The 17,346-nt window shown below is 40.2% G+C and overlaps 2 protein-coding genes across 8 annotated transcripts in view; one reads left to right on the top strand and one right to left on the bottom strand.

The window, feature by feature from the left end:
• nf2a (NF2, moesin-ezrin-radixin like (MERLIN) tumor suppressor a) overlaps positions 1–7,037 on the bottom strand; it is a 29,166-nt gene extending 22,129 nt beyond the window's left edge. For 3 of the 7 annotated variants that reach the window (XM_054610246.1, XM_054610242.1, XM_054610247.1), the window contains exons 1-4: positions 6,924–7,037; positions 5,217–5,342; positions 4,947–5,069; positions 1,648–1,731 (exon numbers count right to left, since the gene is read on the bottom strand). In XM_054610246.1, the coding sequence (XP_054466221.1) occupies positions 1,648–1,731; positions 4,947–5,069; positions 5,217–5,342; positions 6,924–7,037 (447 nt within the window). The remainder of the gene's footprint in view (positions 1–1,647; positions 1,732–4,946; positions 5,070–5,216; positions 5,343–6,923) is intronic. The other 4 variants (XM_054610248.1, XM_054610244.1, XM_054610243.1 and 1 more) reach the window with 3 other exon arrangements.
• A 2,690-nt stretch (positions 7,038–9,727) lies between these two features.
• fbxo21 (F-box protein 21) lies at positions 9,728–16,382 on the top strand. The gene is made up of 12 exons (XM_054611251.1): positions 9,728–9,956; positions 10,726–10,861; positions 10,954–11,063; positions 11,244–11,365; positions 11,598–11,744; positions 11,945–12,081; positions 12,175–12,311; positions 13,088–13,267; positions 13,418–13,550; positions 13,691–13,881; positions 13,984–14,141; positions 15,371–16,382. Exons 1-12 carry the CDS (start codon positions 9,733–9,735, stop codon positions 15,610–15,612), a joined length of 1,917 nt encoding a protein of 638 aa, XP_054467226.1. The 5' UTR covers positions 9,728–9,732; the 3' UTR covers positions 15,613–16,382.
• The last annotated feature ends 964 nt before the right edge of the window (positions 16,383–17,346 follow it).

Raw genomic sequence — 17,346 nt, forward strand, 5'->3', positions numbered from 1 at the left:
GAAACTAAAAGATACCAGCACAGAAATGCAAATATTTTACATTACTATTAGAGGTCAAATAACAATTCTAAACACTTATGTCTTCCAGGACAAACTGCAAATCTTAATCATTTGTCTGAGAATTCATCCGGGGGTTCATTGTGATCAGACGCTTGAAATCATTTCAACCTCAATGATATATTTCATAGGTGTCTCAATTCTCACCCTGTATACACCCACCCACCTTACAAGGGGAGCTACTTTCAGCTACGTCTATCTGCATATTTGGATAATTCACTCACTACCCAGAGCTCCAGTGAGGAGAGGAACGTAGTGTAAATTGACTGATAAATTGACCTAAACAGTTTGGTACAATACACGCACAACTACAGATGTTGCAACATCTGCTTGAGGTAAAAAAAGCTGCTCTGTAGTCTGGTGGTATGTACGCGAATACGTCTGTATCTCTTGTCAGGCGGCAGCAGATTGAACAGGCTCTGGCTGGGATGGATTTTGTCTTTTAATAACCTTTGGGCTCTTCGCAGGCACCTCTTGTCACCAATACAACTGATACTCGGTAGATGGATACAAATAATGTTCCGGGCGGTTTTAATCATCCGACGTAGCCTGTCTTTGTCTATGCACGTCGAATTCCATTTTGTAATGTAGCCAGTCAGGATGCTTTCTACTGCTCCTCTATAAAACTTAAATTTTACCCTTCTACATTTGGGGGCTTTTCCCACCAGGAAGGAGATGCGTGATGACCGTGTAAGGTTGTTTGTGATGCCGATTCCCAGGAACTCAAAACTGTTCATTTGCTCCAACTCAGCTACATTTGGGGTGTGTTTCTTCTTATTGTTATATCTTACATCTTTTGAAAGTACTCCTATGGGGCAGCCATTTGCAATTTTCCAGCAGATTACCAAGTCCCCTGACTTGGTAATGTAGACGTAATCCTTAGGTCACCAACGTCGATTCTCACTTTAATTAAATGGGATGTTTTTTATTAAAGATGTGTTGTGATGTTCTACTAACTGCAGATCTGCTGTGTGGCTGCTCCAACAAGTAGGTGCTGCTGTAGCAGAGATTTTTATCTACATTTTAGTACAGTAACTTTATAGGCTACTTTAAGAGCACCTAGACTTCTGGTTTTTACTTTTAAGGCATTTCATTTAAGGCCCTGTAGCACTCCAAGAATGTAAAATAATCAATACTAAACCAGCCAGTGAATGATTTTTCGTGTAACGTGTACTACTCTGGTCCTTGTCAGGACTCAGACAGCAGAGTTCTGGATCAATCGTGGGTGATTTATGTCTCTCTTTTTGGGAAACCAGATACGAGAAGATTTCAATAGTCAAAGCCCGCTGGTGATAAAACATGCAGTCAGTCGGCACTGTTCTAAGAGGGAAAGAGCTGCCCTATGGTTATATACTATTCTTTTAGAAGAACAAACAAATGGAAGGATTGTCCACGAAAATAATTCTTGGGAAGCAAATTGGTGGGTCTGCACTGCTTATCTTTAAAAATAAAGAAGCAAAGTGCTGTAGTAAATTATTCAAAGAAGAGAAGAGAAGAAGTTATCGTGCAGATTTTTAAGTAAAGGATTTTTAAGTAAAGGATGGATGAATGGGTAGTGAATTCTCTTGCTTTTCCAAAAAGAGCCCTTACCTTGGCGTGGACGGCGTAGGAGGCTAGCAGCACAGACGCCTCAGGTGGACAGTGAATATCCTCCTGGAGGATCTTCTTCTTCACCTGAGCAGGTACAAAATATAATCAGCTCCGCATGTATCCACTTTAACAACACAGCTCCCTTTCATTCCACCCAGAACCAAATATATATATAGAATTCTGAATGTGCCATTTAGTTGTTGGTTAAATCAGAGGAGAAGCTTTTCACTGTTAAATGGAAGAACATCATTGAGGACATATTCAGTAAGGCTGGCTTTTGAGAGAAAAAGTATCATTTAAATCAGGACATCTGGAAATGTGTCTTCAGTTTGAGTATTTTGCTTTTACATTGATTTCCAAGAGAGGTAGAAAAATGATTCTTGTGAGATGAGGGACCTGAATCGGATTGACAGGTGATAGCACTTGAATCAAACACAATGAAAAAAGACTTTCTGACAACTGTGCTTTGAACTGCCAGAACTTCATTCCCCTAATTTTACTTTAACAAATATATGAAACCATATCCAGCTTAAACAGTGTTCAGGAACACTGTGGTCAAGTTATTATATGCTGCAAATAAATGTCCAGAGCTGCTACAGTAGTCTGGTACTTGCAGAAGTCTGGAAACAGTACAAACTGTATGAAATAAATATTGCAACAGTTAAGTATCATAGCCACATGGGAACCTATTAGACACCGAAGCAGCAACTATGCACCTAAGCCAACATTATTTCATGTGATCATTAAGCTGCCCCAAGAATATATGCTTGCTAGTCAGCAGGGTATAATGACATGGCAGAAATGCACAAGTCCTCTAAATCATAATTAGAGAGCGCCACCCATTTTTATAATTCATGTTTTATTTTTATGTGCCTCCGGATACATAGCTGATTCTCTGTGTGAATACACCCCAAAGCAGTAAGAGTGGAGAATTCAATGTTTTGCTCTCCATTTTATAGCTTATAGAAAGAGTGTTTTGTGTTTACAAGTGTCGACTTAACTGTCATGGATCCCAGTAATAACATGAATTCTTAAACAGGACCTATTATGCTATTTTTCGGGTGCATATTTTTTATCTCAAGTTGCAGTTACAACATGTTTACATGCGTTAATACTCATAATCCTCCTTGTGTTTCTCATCCTGGCTGTCCTGCAGCACCTCGTCTCTCTCTTTTGTTGTTTGAGGGCCGAACTAGCCAGAAGGAGTTTTACGTTACATCCGTAACATTGTGACCTCATAAAGTTACAGAAGTGAAGGAGAGAATTCAATGGAGCCGTTTCAGGAGCTCAGGAGCTTCTGAGGGGGAGGGTAACTCCTTTTAGGAGCGGACTTTAGGTTTTACACTCTACGGACCTTTTACATGTACAAAAATATATATAACACACTAAAGAAGGGGGAAAAAATGGAAAGGCATAATAGGGCCACTTTAAAATAGCTCGCTATCCCCTTTAACAAGCTTCCTCCGGATTAAAGTGCTACGTCTCGCCAGGTGTCACTTCCCAAGCTCCGTCACCTGTCAAGCTAATTGAATCACGAACTTTCAAAACTACATAGAGGGCACAAAGCCGGATTTTAAAGGTTAGACGGTGCAAACATGCTTCAGCAATAGTGGGCAATTTAGTGCTTTAAAACCTTCATCATTTGCAAAGCCAGTCATGCTGTCTACTCATGTTTTGAACTAACAAAGGCGTGGAGCCAGAGGCGACGGTCTCTTATCATAAGAGGATCTGGTTTATAAATGAGACCATGTTGTTGCAGAGATTGCGGGCCGAGTTGACGAAGACGTGCATGTGTCTGTCTGATGAGCGAGCGGTGTGTGTGTGTGTGTGTGTGTGTGTGTGTGTGTGTGTGTGTGTGTGTGTGTGTGTGTGTGTGTGTGTGTGTGTATGTGTGTGTGTGCGTGTGTTCTGTATCCGGGTCGGTGATCATTTCTGATAAGCACTAATCCAGCTGTCATGCCTGTGACACTATCTGAACACAGGCCTGCTCCCGACATTATGGGAATTAATGAGAGCAAAGTAATAAGGTGACAGAGGATGCACGGCACAACCCATTTGTATTCTTCTCGCCGTGTAGCTGGGTTTGTAGCTGTAGGTACGGCTTTAACTGTTGAGTAATTTGTCGGCTGTAGCCTTTGTGTGTTTTTCTTCTGCAAGGTTTTCCTCGGAAATAAATAAATTGCTTCAACTATCTGTAAACGGATTAAGGACACAGAGAGACTTTTGTTTATATGCCTTAAGTAGATAAGTGCCTCTAAATCCAAATGTTGATACACAAGCATGCTGCTGTCTCAGGCCATACAACTAAACCAGCACAATGGGCTATGAATGCTATGGAGGGGATGAGCATCCCATGGAGAATATGTCATTAACTGGGCCAATAACTGAGCCCCTTAAAGGCTAATTGGTAATTGATAAATGTGGCTGGAAGCGTTGGACGAGAGGAGCACAGGGGGGGATGATTGGGGATTGGTGTGGCAGGCTCCACAGGAATTCCCCCAGAGAGTAGTAGAGGAGAGAAAAGGGGATTGCGGTAATATGTTGTGCAGTGATTCCACATGGCTGCACACAATCGGACAATGAAAGAGAAAAAAAAGTGTATTACAGAGGTGATCTGCTCAACGACTTGTCAGAAACTCTGTGGACGCGTGCCCCCTGTTGGCACCGGATCAGAAGAGGGAGGAAGACGCAGATACAGAGCATCCTCCAAATGCCTGGTGTGGAATGGTGAAATGGATAATCCTTAGTTAACAAAGCTTTAATTGGAAGCTTTCAAGTGTTAAAGATATAACACATCTATTTATTTATTTTTAAAGCATTAATTTCAGCTCATCTTGTTCCTCAGAAAGATGACACCCCACTTATAAGATTTTTGTTTTCTTCTCTTTTAAGTCATGTACACTTTTGATTACGATTAAAGAGAGAGAGGCTTTGGAAAAAGAAGTGTCTGGCCACTAGGTAGCCACAAGGCAGGAATCCGCAGCTTCTTCTTGGAGGCATGTTGGATTTCAGGTTGAGCTGTAAGCCTGCAGCATTTTCAACTTTAGAGAGTTTAGAATGTGTCAGTCAAAACCTTCTCAGAAAGCCTTTATAGCATGACAGGCACAAATGAAAACAAATAGAACCATAGCATTGTAAGAAGTAAACAGTATATCCTGAGCTAAAAGAACCCTGTGCTTTTTAAAAAAACAATGCTTAAACACTGAATCATTTTCAATCTGATTTACCTTGAAATATAGAAAACAAAACTCTATATAAGACCAATTTTAAACAGCAGGTTTGCGTTTATGTATAGTCACCTGCAGGAAGAAGAGATGCTGTGTGATATCTTGCACCAGCTCCTCCTCAGCATTTTCAGGGTAAAACTTGGCCAGGAAGTGAAGGGTGATTGGTTCCTCCTTCGGTACCTCCTGATCCAGAACCTACGACAGTGAACCAAAAGAAAAAAAAAATCAACATTTGCACACGATGGGGCGATGCATTCTCTTTTCCATGCTCGCTACGTCTTTATCTAAAAATGTTTTCACGCCTCATGGCTGGTAAAGAACAGTTTAAGGATAATTACTCACCTTCCGATCCATTTTCAGCCAAGCAACTGTGTCCTTGATGTTGTACCGGAGCCCAAAATACCATGTCTCCCTCAGCCCCAGAGTCCGGCACACCAAGTCAAAAAGGTCTTTTCCTTTCCACTTGACCTGAAACATGACATGATTTGGACTTACACGATTTTCTCAGTAGAGAAAAACAAAAAAAGTTATGAATCACCAGAATTTTTGTTCAACTGGTTTATCCTGAAACATGCTTAAAAATAACCCACACTGAAAATTCAGACAAAATGTTGACTGTTAGAGCTAAATATTCACATCCTTTGCTTTCTGTCCCCAATGTATATGAATGAGCAATACAACAGAAGCACTTAATTTATTCTAAGGTTATATACTGACAGCTATTCATACGATGCTGCGTCTATAGATGCACAAATACTAGCATTTCCATCATGACCTCAGTCTCTGGTTCAAAGCCGTGAGCTCTACATGTTCTGCTTATTAAGAGGTGTGAGGCAGCCACATCAGCCACACATATCCAATTTAGATAGCTTTCATCTCAAGCCTCTGAGCTAACCCTGGATGGAAGCCTCTGTCAAGTACATTCAAGGTTAGCATGACAATAGAAATTAGGGAAATCAGCTCCACCAGGTTCAAATCAAAAAGACTCCCATGGCAGAATAAACATTTTATCTTTATGACCAACACTCGTTAAATGCTATTTACAAAACCCACAAGTGATGCAATTATCATCATCGGCACAGAAAATAGAACCCTGCAACTAACATTACGCTGCTCTGTGTAATTACCATCTGCAAAACTTTGGTGGTGTTCCTCCCCTTTAAATACAGAGGTGGTGCCTACGAGTCATTTTTAATGCCTTTTTTTGGTTTTCTGGTATATCATCAACCAAATCATATGCTGAACCAAAAGCACACTGCAAGAAGAAGGCCCAAAAATACATACTGAAACCGTAGATTGTATACATGGACTGAAACCCTCATAAATCAGTGTGTCTTTTTTTACTCCACAGGGTGATTCAGCAGTATTGCAGCAAGTCTTGTACTGCATTGAGCTTCTTCACCATTGACTAAACTGTTCATGAATCCATAGCTGCATAAGACAGAGATAAATTATAACAGATGTGGTGTTTTGTAGAATAGATCCACTGTGGCATTTGGGTTTGTTTAGTTGGTTGCTGCCATCTAGTGTCGAAAAGGAACACTGTTATAATCATCTAATGAGAGACTATCACTGGAGATAAACTATGTAATTACATACAGTACCAGTCAAAAGTTTGGACACACCTTCTCATTCAATGGTTTTTCTTTATTTCTGTTTTTATTTTTATTTTTTAAGACATCCAAACTATGAAGGAACACATATGGAATTATGTGGTAAACAAACAAAATGCTCAACAAACCAGAATATGTTTTATATTTTAGATTCTTCAAAGTAGTTGAATGAGAAGGTGTGTCCAAACTTTTGACTGGTACTGTATAACATTACATATGAAAGTTAAGCATAGAAAATGGTTGTAGCTGCATTACAATGCATGCAAATTTGTAATACAGTCAGTAGTAGAAATTAGAAGCTTTTTTTGTGTTGTGGTCAGGCAAACCTGTTGGTAAAAGTTGAATGAAATGATGCTCAGTTTCTGAACACACACACACACACACACACACACACACACACACACACACACACACACACACACACACACATACTCACCTCACAGCTGAACTCCATGTCTGACTCCACTGTGCAAATCCTGATGTTGAAGTTCTTGGCTTGTTTTTTCATCAATGAGTTAAATCCCATTTTAGCTGCAAAGGCACTTGCCATGATGAATAGATTAATAAACTAACTATTCACATATGCAAAGTAGTTTAATTCCTACAAACTTTCAAGGCATGGTGAAGATGAAAACTCTAATGTCGTAAAACAGCAGATGAGCCGTCCAGCTTTACGGCAGCTGGGTTAAATCGAAACTTGTAGAGAAACTACTCCTATAATGCACTAAAATTATGCAATTCTATGCCGTGAAATCTGTTAATGGTTTCAATCATCGCTTCTGTGGAATTATGCATCCAAAAATATCCCCTCTGGGTGGTTCAAAACCCTTGTGTTGCTGCATATGAACTATGCTGGGAATGAAGCTCTGGCTACCTGCTGCTTACCATCTCATCCAAAACATCTATGCTGCATTCAGGGACCGTCCAGAATGTTGTAATAACACTGTAGCGCACATAGACGACTTACAAAGGAGAGGAGCTTTCTTTTGGGGGGTTTAAAATCAGAGAGAATGGCATTTTTGTCTGAGATTATAATAGTATATCCTGGTTAAAAAAAAAAAGATGTTAAAAACATTATCATATTATTGTGTATTATGATGTAAAATATGTGAAGCCCTAATAAGATAAGAGATAAGATAAGATAAGTGCAAACATTACATTACAGTCATTTAGCAGATGCTTTTATCCAAAGCGACTTACAATCAGTAAGTCGAACAAGAGACATAGTTAAAAAATAGTTTAAAAAAAACAAGATCAAAAATAAGTATTATAAATAAGCAAATGAGCAATAAAAAAACAGTAAAAAACAGTTAAGAATATAAAAAAAGTGATATATTATATATACTATTCGACTATTAATAACAAATTAATTACATATTTACTCTTTTTGATTCCAATCACAGCCCAAATTGTCCAGGTTTTGTGAATGTAAACAAATACACAAATTTAAGTCAGAATAAATCAAGTTATATTTGGGATATTATCTTAACGCTGAAAGGATTGGTAGGTTTATTGATCAATTGTTAAACGCCAGAAACTTAATAGGCAATTTGTCGATTAATCGATCAATAGTTACCTGAAAGAAACTGCAGCTATTTTCAGAATCTTTTTTTTTTTCAAGAAACAAACATTCCCCAGTTTTAGGGAAGAGTGAGAATTTAGGAGAATTTGCTGCTTTTCTTTGTCAATCTGAATATCCTTCTGTTTTCTAGTGTTGTTAGGACAAAACAAGCAAATTGATGATGTCACCTTTGGCCTTTAGGAAATTGTGATGGCCATATTTTTTACATTTTCTGACATCTTAGAGGCCAAATAGTTTAATGAAGATTTTATTGACAGATTATTTGATAAAAAAATAATAGTAAATTGTCAACCCTATTTGTTGCAAGTTATATTTTCTTTTGAAACCCCAAATGCATTAGTCTTTTCTGTAGAAGACATATCTAATTGCCACAGACAGAGGACATCCTGTGAGGTGAGTCAAGTATCTTAAATTGCAGCACCTTGAGATTTCATTGTATTTTATAGTGTGCTATATAAATAAAATCCATTATTATTATTATTAAATTCATAGTTTCTTTTAATGGCTGAATCATAAGATAAGATAAGATAAGATAATCCTTTATTAGTCCCGCAGTGGGGAAATTTGCAGGCTTAGAGCAGCATAGAGTAAAGTGCACACAAGAGACATAGTAGAAGAAGACAAGATAAAAAATAAAAAACGAAAATAAAAAAAAAACAAGTATTATAAATAAGCAATAAAAACAAAAAACAGTAGAAAAACAACAATAACTGAAATATAGTATTTACAGACAGAAAAAAAAACTATTTTAACTATTTTAACTTTTTTAACTATTATTGCACAGTGTAATGTGTAATATACATGCTGACCCCCATGTGGATATATTGTACATTTTTATTCCTGTTCTATCTTTATTTTGTTGTATAGTATGTGTATTTATTGTCTGTGTAGTTGTATAGTATGTGTATTTATTGTCTGTGTAGTTGTATAGTATGTGTATTTATTGTCTGTGTAGTTGTATAGTATGTGTATTTATTGTCTGTGTAGTTGTATAGTATGTGTATTTATTGTCTGTGTAGTTGTATAGTATGTGTATTTATTGTCTGTGTAGTTGTATAGTATGTGTATTTATTGTCTGTGTAGTTGTATAGTATGTGTATTTATTGTCTGTGTAGTTGTATAGTATGTGTATTTATTGTCTGTGTAGTTGTATAGTATGTGTATTTATTGTCTGTGTAGTTGTATAGTTGTATTTATTGTCTGTAGTTGTATAGTATGTGTTGTTGTGTAGTTGTATAGTATGTGTATTTATTGTCTGTGTCTGTGTAGTTGAGCTGCTGCAACACTTGAATTTCCCCCATGGGGATCAATAAAGGAATATAATAATAATATTGCACAGGTTTTTATTGTCATGTTATTGTTGTCATGTGGTCTGCTGGGAGCAGAGTTGGTTGTGCATCATTTTCTGTAACACCGCTTTGTAAATCCACTTATTTCTGTGTTTCAATGCTTTTATTTCTGCATTTGCTTGAGTTGAGATTCATATTCTGTAGCATGTACATTAATATCCGAGGGAGCGTGAACGTAGCATAGAATCCTCTCTCGACCGAACCAACCAATCACGCTGCACTACCCCCTCTCCTTAGCCCCGCCCCCAGCCATGCCCCCTGCGCCATAAGTGGGCGGCGCCTGAGCAATGAGGTAATCGTGGTAAACAGTAAAGATGGCGACTCCTGTAGCTGGAGAGGGGCAGCAGGGTCTAAATGGGATTATTTCTGATGCACAAGCAAAAAAACTCACCGACCTGCCGACAGAGTTGCTCGAACACATCCTGTGCTTTCCTGCCCTCAAACATGTCGACATTTGCAACGTGTCCTGCTGCTGCAAAAGGCTGCACGACGTCTGCCATGCAAGGGGGAAGGTCTGGGGACACCAGTATAAACTAAGGTGCTATGATCTCATATGTTGTGTTTCCTCTGGAGTTTTGGCATTGGTGGCTTTGCAGCATTATTCACCAAAGCATATCTGCATGTCCTGTCTTATGCATCCTGTTTGGAGCCATAAATCTCTCTATTTAAAGATGGTTTCCTGCACTGCGAACTTACATTCAGCTGTCAGATGATGACAATCTGCTGATGCACCAAATGCATCATCATCATCTTCATCATCATCAGGAGGCCAGGCCAGTGCATGCATCTACTCTGCAGACAACTGTGGAAAACCTCAGCATCAATTTATTCTGCACCCAAAAAATGAATTTGTGTGACCTTGAATGTTACATAATAATAATAATAATCAATCCTTTATTAGTCCCACAATGGGGAAATTATTTCTCTGCATTTAACCCATCCCGGAGGAGCAGTGGGCTGCAATGAAGTGCCCGGGGAGCAACTTGGGGTTAGGTGTCTTGCTCAAGGAGACCTCGGCATGTTGCCGGTAGAGGGGTTTGAACCACCAACCTTGTGGTTACGGGACAAGCGCTCTACCTCATGTGCCACAGCCTGTAGACCTGTGTACTGCAGGAGAGTGCAGCCCCTCCTCATGGACGTATTTGGCTGTTACTCCACTGATTCCTTCTTTTAGTGCAATCAGAAAAAAACCACGTCTGCAGCAGCATGATGCATGATTTGTCACAGTCATGTCATATGCTGCTTCACTGATTCTGTGCATGGCCCAAAAAGTATCACTGAAATTCAATTGTTTTTTTCATCAACAGATGGCCAAGACTGCAGATGTTTTACCGTCAGAATGAGTGCTGTGACTGGCTCAGAGAATACAAAACGCGCCATAGAGTTGGTATACAGATAAGAAGGACCGTGGAGTCAATCTCAAAGAGGTTCTTCACAGAAGTCGTAAGTAATGAATTTGTTATCATGTTTGTGCAAAGATAATGTGAGTTGTTTTTTTTTACGTTTCCACACTAACCCAGAGATCTGTAACGCAGCCTTGCGTAGGCCAGGTGCTGGGAGACAGCTTTGCGGAGATCGAGTCACTGGGGATGCCAGAGCACTTCTGCGAAGACGAGCTCCTCTTCATCCTCAACTCTGACACGAGGTGAGATCAAAAAAAAAAAAAAAAAAATGAAACCTCAACACTTGCCACACACTGCATTTTGCAATCATTAATGGGTTTGGGTGTTGGATCTTGTTGATCCTGATTATTAAAAACTCCTCACACGCCCGCTCACTTTGACCATTTATGTGTGTCTCTTCTGTTTTTTGCGCCCATCGTTAGGAAAAGCTTGACCTTGAAGTACTATGCAAAGAAAATCCTTTACTTCCTGAGACAACAGAACATCCTGAGGAGCTTGAAGACTTTCCTGGAGCAACCTGCAGAGCAGCAGTCATCTCTAGAGGGTGAGGCATGAATACGTGTCGGAACAGCTCAAGTAGCTCACTCTGCTCTGTTTAGCTTGGATGTCTACATACAAGACAGTATGTATGTTTCGCTACTTAGTGTTTCGATATATAACTGCTTCAGATATTGCGCATTCTGCCGTTTCATTTGTGTGTCTTTTATTTGTAACATAATTGCAAAGAGCAGCATTACAGTATGCATTCCCTCTCTTGGTCCTGTCTGCCTCTCTAGGTGCTGTTCTGGTGGATCAGTACTGTAACCCGCTGGCTGAAGTAACACTGAACAGCACATCGGCCCAGCTGGATGAGATCGCAGAAAAAGTGAAGAAGATGCTGAGAATCAAGAACCCCTCTCACCCCAGCCTGCGTGTCGCTCAAGGTGGGCTTTCAATACTAGCTAAACTGAAACCAAAAAAAAAAAAATTAAAATTTTTAATACATCTACACAATTAAACCCCAGAGGCATGGACCTCTTTTTAAAGTACATTCCTGAAAAATACAAACTGGTTATCTGCACATGATCCATATTCTCCCTTTCAGACAAAGTTCTTATAAAGTTTCTCTTCCCGTGTGATGTAGGCGACTGTTTTGTCGTAGAGGACTTTGAGCTCCAGCGGCAGGTGGTGACCGCCCTGAACTCTGTCTTGTACGAGCAGCTTCAATACAAAGGCAACGAGTTTGACTACTACAACCCTCTCAACTCTTACATCCACCAGGTAGATCTCCTGTGAAATAACGAGCATATCGAGTCACAAGCTTTTCAATGATTGCTCAATAATTCTCATTTAACTAACCCCTTTTGGATTTAGGTGCTACTACGCCGTACAGGCATTCCCATAAGCCTCTCTGTCCTCTACATGACGTTAGCCCGGAAGCTGGGGGTTCAGGTGGAACCGGTCAACTTTCCCAATCACTTCCTGCTGCGTTGGTGCCAAAAACCAAGAGGGTACGCTTTTTTGAAATGATTAGTTCCCAAGTTCCTCTAAATGTTGAATAGAGCTGTCACTCCTATAGTTCATGATTTCAGGGGGAGAGCAGAGCATGGATGATTAGTAAACTCATGTTACTTCAATCACCTCCATTTGATGCACTTTAAAAGGCTTCTATGAGATGGTACTATGCACAGAACTAGCCTCCCACACAGCTGTAGGTATAACTCAGTGCTGTCATCAGTCATTACACATTACATTGTGGCTTATTAGCTTCTGTAGGATATGCAGCCGCATTGATATCTTTGCTCTTCCCTCAAAGGAATTGTGATCTGTTTAGGTTTTATTAAATCTAATTCTGCTTGTCAACATCCATCCGTATCAAATCCTGGTTCCCATCCTTGTCATCATTTGTATGTGTGTATTAAATCTAACACTGCTATCTGATCAGCACTAGGTATCGGATGATACCCAAAGCCTGTATCGGGACTGAAAAAGTCGTATTGGTGCATCCGTGTTATTAAGTATGTTTTCTTCAGAGTATAATCACCTGAATATACAAATTATTGGTTTATAATGACCGTAGAATAAATAAATAAATAAATAAAGCTACGCTAGTTCTCCTACATGCTTAGCAAGTGGGGGAACTTTCAGTTGCTAAGCAACTTTTGCAGATTGCAACCTCACACTAGATGTCGCCAAATCCTACACACTGAACCTCTGAGACACAATTTGTGACAGATTCCTGTTAAATATATTCACACATTTGATTTAATCATCTTTGTCCCTGCAGGAGTGAGGACATCTATGACTTTGTCTACATTGACGCCTTTGGTAAAGGCAAACAGCTGACGGCCAAGGAGTGTGAGTACCTCATTGGCCACCAGGTGACGGCAGATTACTACAGCGCCATCAGCACCACCGAGGTGCTGCTCAGGATGGTGGGAAACCTGCTCAACATCGGCAAAAGAGGGTAAGAAACTGAACACCTGACTGTCACTGCTGACTCTCATCTGCCAGGGATGGGTTTGGTGGAGGATAGATGAGGATTGTAATGCGTTTTAAATGGTTTCTAGGATCAAAGGAACAAATTGCTTTACTTGCACTGTGTGGTTTCTTTCAGGGAGGGCAACGAGAAATCCTACCAGCTGCTGAGAGACTCTCTGGACCTCTACCTCACTATAAACCCAGATAACGTGCAGTACCTGCTGCTTCAGGCGCGCCTCTACTTCCATCTGGGCATCTGGCCAGAAAAGGTCAGAACACACAACCTGATGCTTTTCTCTAATGCACTAATAGGATTCGATGCAATGAAATATTAACTCTCTTTCGATACAAAGCACTTGCTATTCAGCCCATTTACCACTTCACCTAACCGCGCCGTCCTCACTTCCAGGTGCTAGACATCCTGCAGCACATCCAGGCGTTGGACCCGTCCCAGCACGGGGCGGTGGGTTACCTGGTGCAGCACACGCTGGAGCACATCCAGCACAAGAAACATCCCGTTACACCCGAGGTGAAGAAGCGCAGCGCTCCAGATCACCTGGAGGTCCAGTATTCAGTCGGCCTCATCATGAAACACAAGAGGTGGGTCGCACAGGAACATGTCGAACAGCCACCCTCTCACCTCCGTTCAACGCACCTCTTTGCAATCTCCTCACAGTGTGTTTGTCTCGTTCCATCCGCCAGGTCAGGATATAACTGTGTGGTCTACGGCTGGGACCCAAAGTGCACCATGAGCCAGGAGTGGATCACCACCATGAGGGTCCACCAGCTGTCCAACGGGGCCAACCAGCCGTTCTACAACGTCCTCGTACAGGACGGAACATGTCGCTACGCAGCACAAGGTACGGATCGTGTTCCCGAGCGTGGTGACGGAAAACGTTCTTATGGTGACAAAATGTTATGCCGGTTATGTGATGATTTATGAAATGGAAAAAAAAAACAAATCATTAATATATATTTGTTTGATAAATGCTCTTGGGAAGGAATGTATCACTGCATCCATCGGGGACTAACTGCTAATAAATCATAGTGAAATGTCCAGACGCAGAAAGATAAATCATGATTTGCCAAAGTTCCAAATGACGTCTATTTATGCTCTCAACAGGGCATGGCAAGAATGCATAAATGAGGCCAAAAATGAAAGGGGAAAAAAAAAATAGTACCACTCCAATAAGGCAAGCCTACTTTGTGTGTATAGTTTTGCTGGTTATTTGGGGACAAAATTGCTGAAATAACGCAAAATCATGTATAACAAACTGATATGTTATCGACTAAAAACACATAAAAAGGAAACAGCCAGTTGATAAGATGAGAGGAAGTCAGCAGCGCAAACAATGTGAAACTTCCAAGTTCTCAGACAAGCTGCTGCATGGGAAAACTAGGCAAATCTATTCTTACTGCAAAACAAATATCCATGTCCATGTCAGAATCTCTACGCTCAACGTAATGGTTCCCCCTTAAGAGATGAATCTTTATTAGTATTTGCTGCATGTTGCTCTTCAAACTAACTTACTACATAAAACGTGATAAGTAAGTTAGTGAAAATGAATAAAACAAAGCTTTCAAGGCTGGTTCAAGGCGATCAATTCAGTGATGCCGCATGATGACTTTTTCTACACTTTGCCCACCTAAGAAAGCCCCCCCCCCCCCCCCCACAGGCTGACTGGTATAATCCCTTGTCCTTACTTGCTCACTCTGCTGCTCAGTCTGCTGATGCTGCTGCGACACAGCTTTCACTGTTTGTTCGTGTTATCTTGGCCCTCTCCACCACCCCCAACATTCACCTGCAGACTCTGTTCTCTAGGAACCCTGAAGGGAATTTGTATCGATCAGTCCACTGTGCTCTCATGTGCTGCTCAGTCTGCTTAGCGTGAAGATGTGATGCCAAAATACATTACTTTGGAGGATTTCTAAATAAACTAAAATATTTTGATATTTTAGTTGTCTGTTCTCCCTGGTTTTGTATGCATGTTAATAATGGATGGGACTGTTTTGTATGAATTTCCTCTTTCATTTAGGATACCTTTTATGTACATTGTCTTAAGTCAGAATTTTCATTGTTGTTCCTCAGAGAACCTGGAGCCCCACTCGGCGCCCCTGGAGATCGGCCACCCTGAGGTGGGACGTTACTTCTCTGAGTTTGCCAACACACACTATTTTGCCAACGAAGAACTGCAGACGCGATACCCGGAGGACATGGTGGAAACTTTGGGCACGGTGCAGGAGCTTTACCACAGACTGTCACCTGGCCTTGGGAACCAGGACCAGGCTTCAGCCACGGACCAAAACAACCACCGAGCCACGCCCATGTAGCAGAGTAGCTGTGTCAAACCCGGGCTAACCGATCGCTGGTCACCCATTCTCAATTCACAGTCCACTTAGCTGGTGGTTTGGTACACATACTCTAGACCAGAATGTGTGTAACGGAGCTTTTATTTTGTAAAAAAAAAAACACAAAACGGATGAATGGATGTAAATTATTCACTAATATGATTTTGTACCACAGTCAGGCTACTGTGCAGATCAGGAAATAAATATCTGAAAAGTGTTGGAAAAAGCCCCAAAACTCTGGAAACACGTCTTATACCACAGTGTATTTGTTGTGAAAACAAATATGGAGCTATAGAGTGGAGGATGTTCATAGACTTGACGTACACAGTTAAGTGGACGAGTAAATTCAGGATGGGTATCCAGGAATTGTAAATCTTCCTTTACCTAAAACCAAGGAATGCTCCTTTACCCAGAGCTCCCCAACTACAACTCCCTCCTGCATCCAGCACCAGTCCAATAAGCCCCCAGCATATAGTCCCCCCCCTCCCAGTTACAGTGCCACACAAAAGACTTTACAGAAAATACTTTGTAAATTAACTTCCCCATCTTTTAATCACTTTTCATGCACTAACGAAAGTTTAACTTTCACATTTGTAGATATCTTGTTTTGGGTTTTTTCCTGTACATTTACAAGTGAAACATGTAGGATGTCATGGCTCACTAGTGTTGTTGAGCTGTTAATGGAGAAACTAAAGAAGAACCAATAACGTCACAATTGACTTGAAACATATGTGAGTCTCAGCTATGAGGAACCTACGAAAAGAATAAAGAGTTTCAAGTTTTTATCTAGCTTCTCTTTGACTTATTTCACTGAGCTAAATGAACATATTCTTTTCATAAGAATATGTAAAGTAAATCACAACTAGTATTGTGTAATGCACAATACTAGTTGTGATTTACTGCAGAAAACTGGAAAAGAAAACTGACAACCACAACTCAAAGTAGGCTGGTTTTTAACAGGAGGGAACAAAGGAAAAGAAACATTGTTTGAAAGTTTTCTAAATCTGCTCTTTTGATGTACAAAGTATGATTTTACAGTACATATTTCCAGAATAATTTAAAAATAATTGTGTAACTAAAGCTATTTCAGTTAGGCTTTTTGGGCATTAGCCATTATAATAATAATAATAATAATAATAATAATGGTCAAAAATAATGTGAAATTGCTTAGAATTAAGTCCAAAAACTCTAAATTTATTGGAGGAAGACCTGCAAACTTATTTTTACCTCCTAGTAGCTTTAATTCACTGTAGAAATTCAGAACATGTGAATAAGAGGGGTACTGGTACTTCTTTTTTTCCCCCAGTGGTTCTCAAATGGGGGTACGTGAAGGCACTCCAGTGGGTACTTGAGATTTTTAAAGAATATATTTAATTAAAATTAGCATCCATTCAAAAAAAAATCCTTTCAAAATAGTTATTTGATAAATATTCAATAAAATATAAGTGTAAGTTCATGAACTGAATTCAATGCAACAATGCAATCTTCAGTGTTGACAGTTTAATAATCAGACACTGATGGCACAGTGCTGTGTGTTACATCTTTATTTCAACCAAAGATTCTTTGCGCTGGTTTGGGGGTACATCAGTGAAAACAGGTTGAGAACCACTGCTTTATGCAATGGCTGCATGGAGTTAGGACCCAGATGTTTCCCGGACGCAGCAGCAGCCTCCAGCTCAATAAAACAGCGGCACTACACAACAGTTCAGCCAGTCC

The sequence above is a fragment of the Anoplopoma fimbria genome, chromosome 13, assembly GCF_027596085.1.
Source record: "Anoplopoma fimbria isolate UVic2021 breed Golden Eagle Sablefish chromosome 13, Afim_UVic_2022, whole genome shotgun sequence".
Lineage (NCBI taxonomy): Eukaryota > Metazoa > Chordata > Actinopteri > Perciformes > Anoplopomatidae > Anoplopoma > Anoplopoma fimbria.

Excerpts from the sequence above, each read along its gene's own strand:
- fbxo21 (XM_054611251.1), top strand. The coding sequence starts at position 9,733 with ATGGCGACTCCTGTAGCTGGAGAGGGGCAGCAGGGTCTAAATGGGATT. Across the intron at positions 11,745-11,944 it reads CAGCCTGCGTGTCGCTCAAG|GCGACTGTTTTGTCGTAGAG; the intron begins GTGGGCTTTCAA and ends CGTGTGATGTAG. Across the intron at positions 13,551-13,690 it reads TGGGCATCTGGCCAGAAAAG|GTGCTAGACATCCTGCAGCA; the intron begins GTCAGAACACAC and ends CCTCACTTCCAG.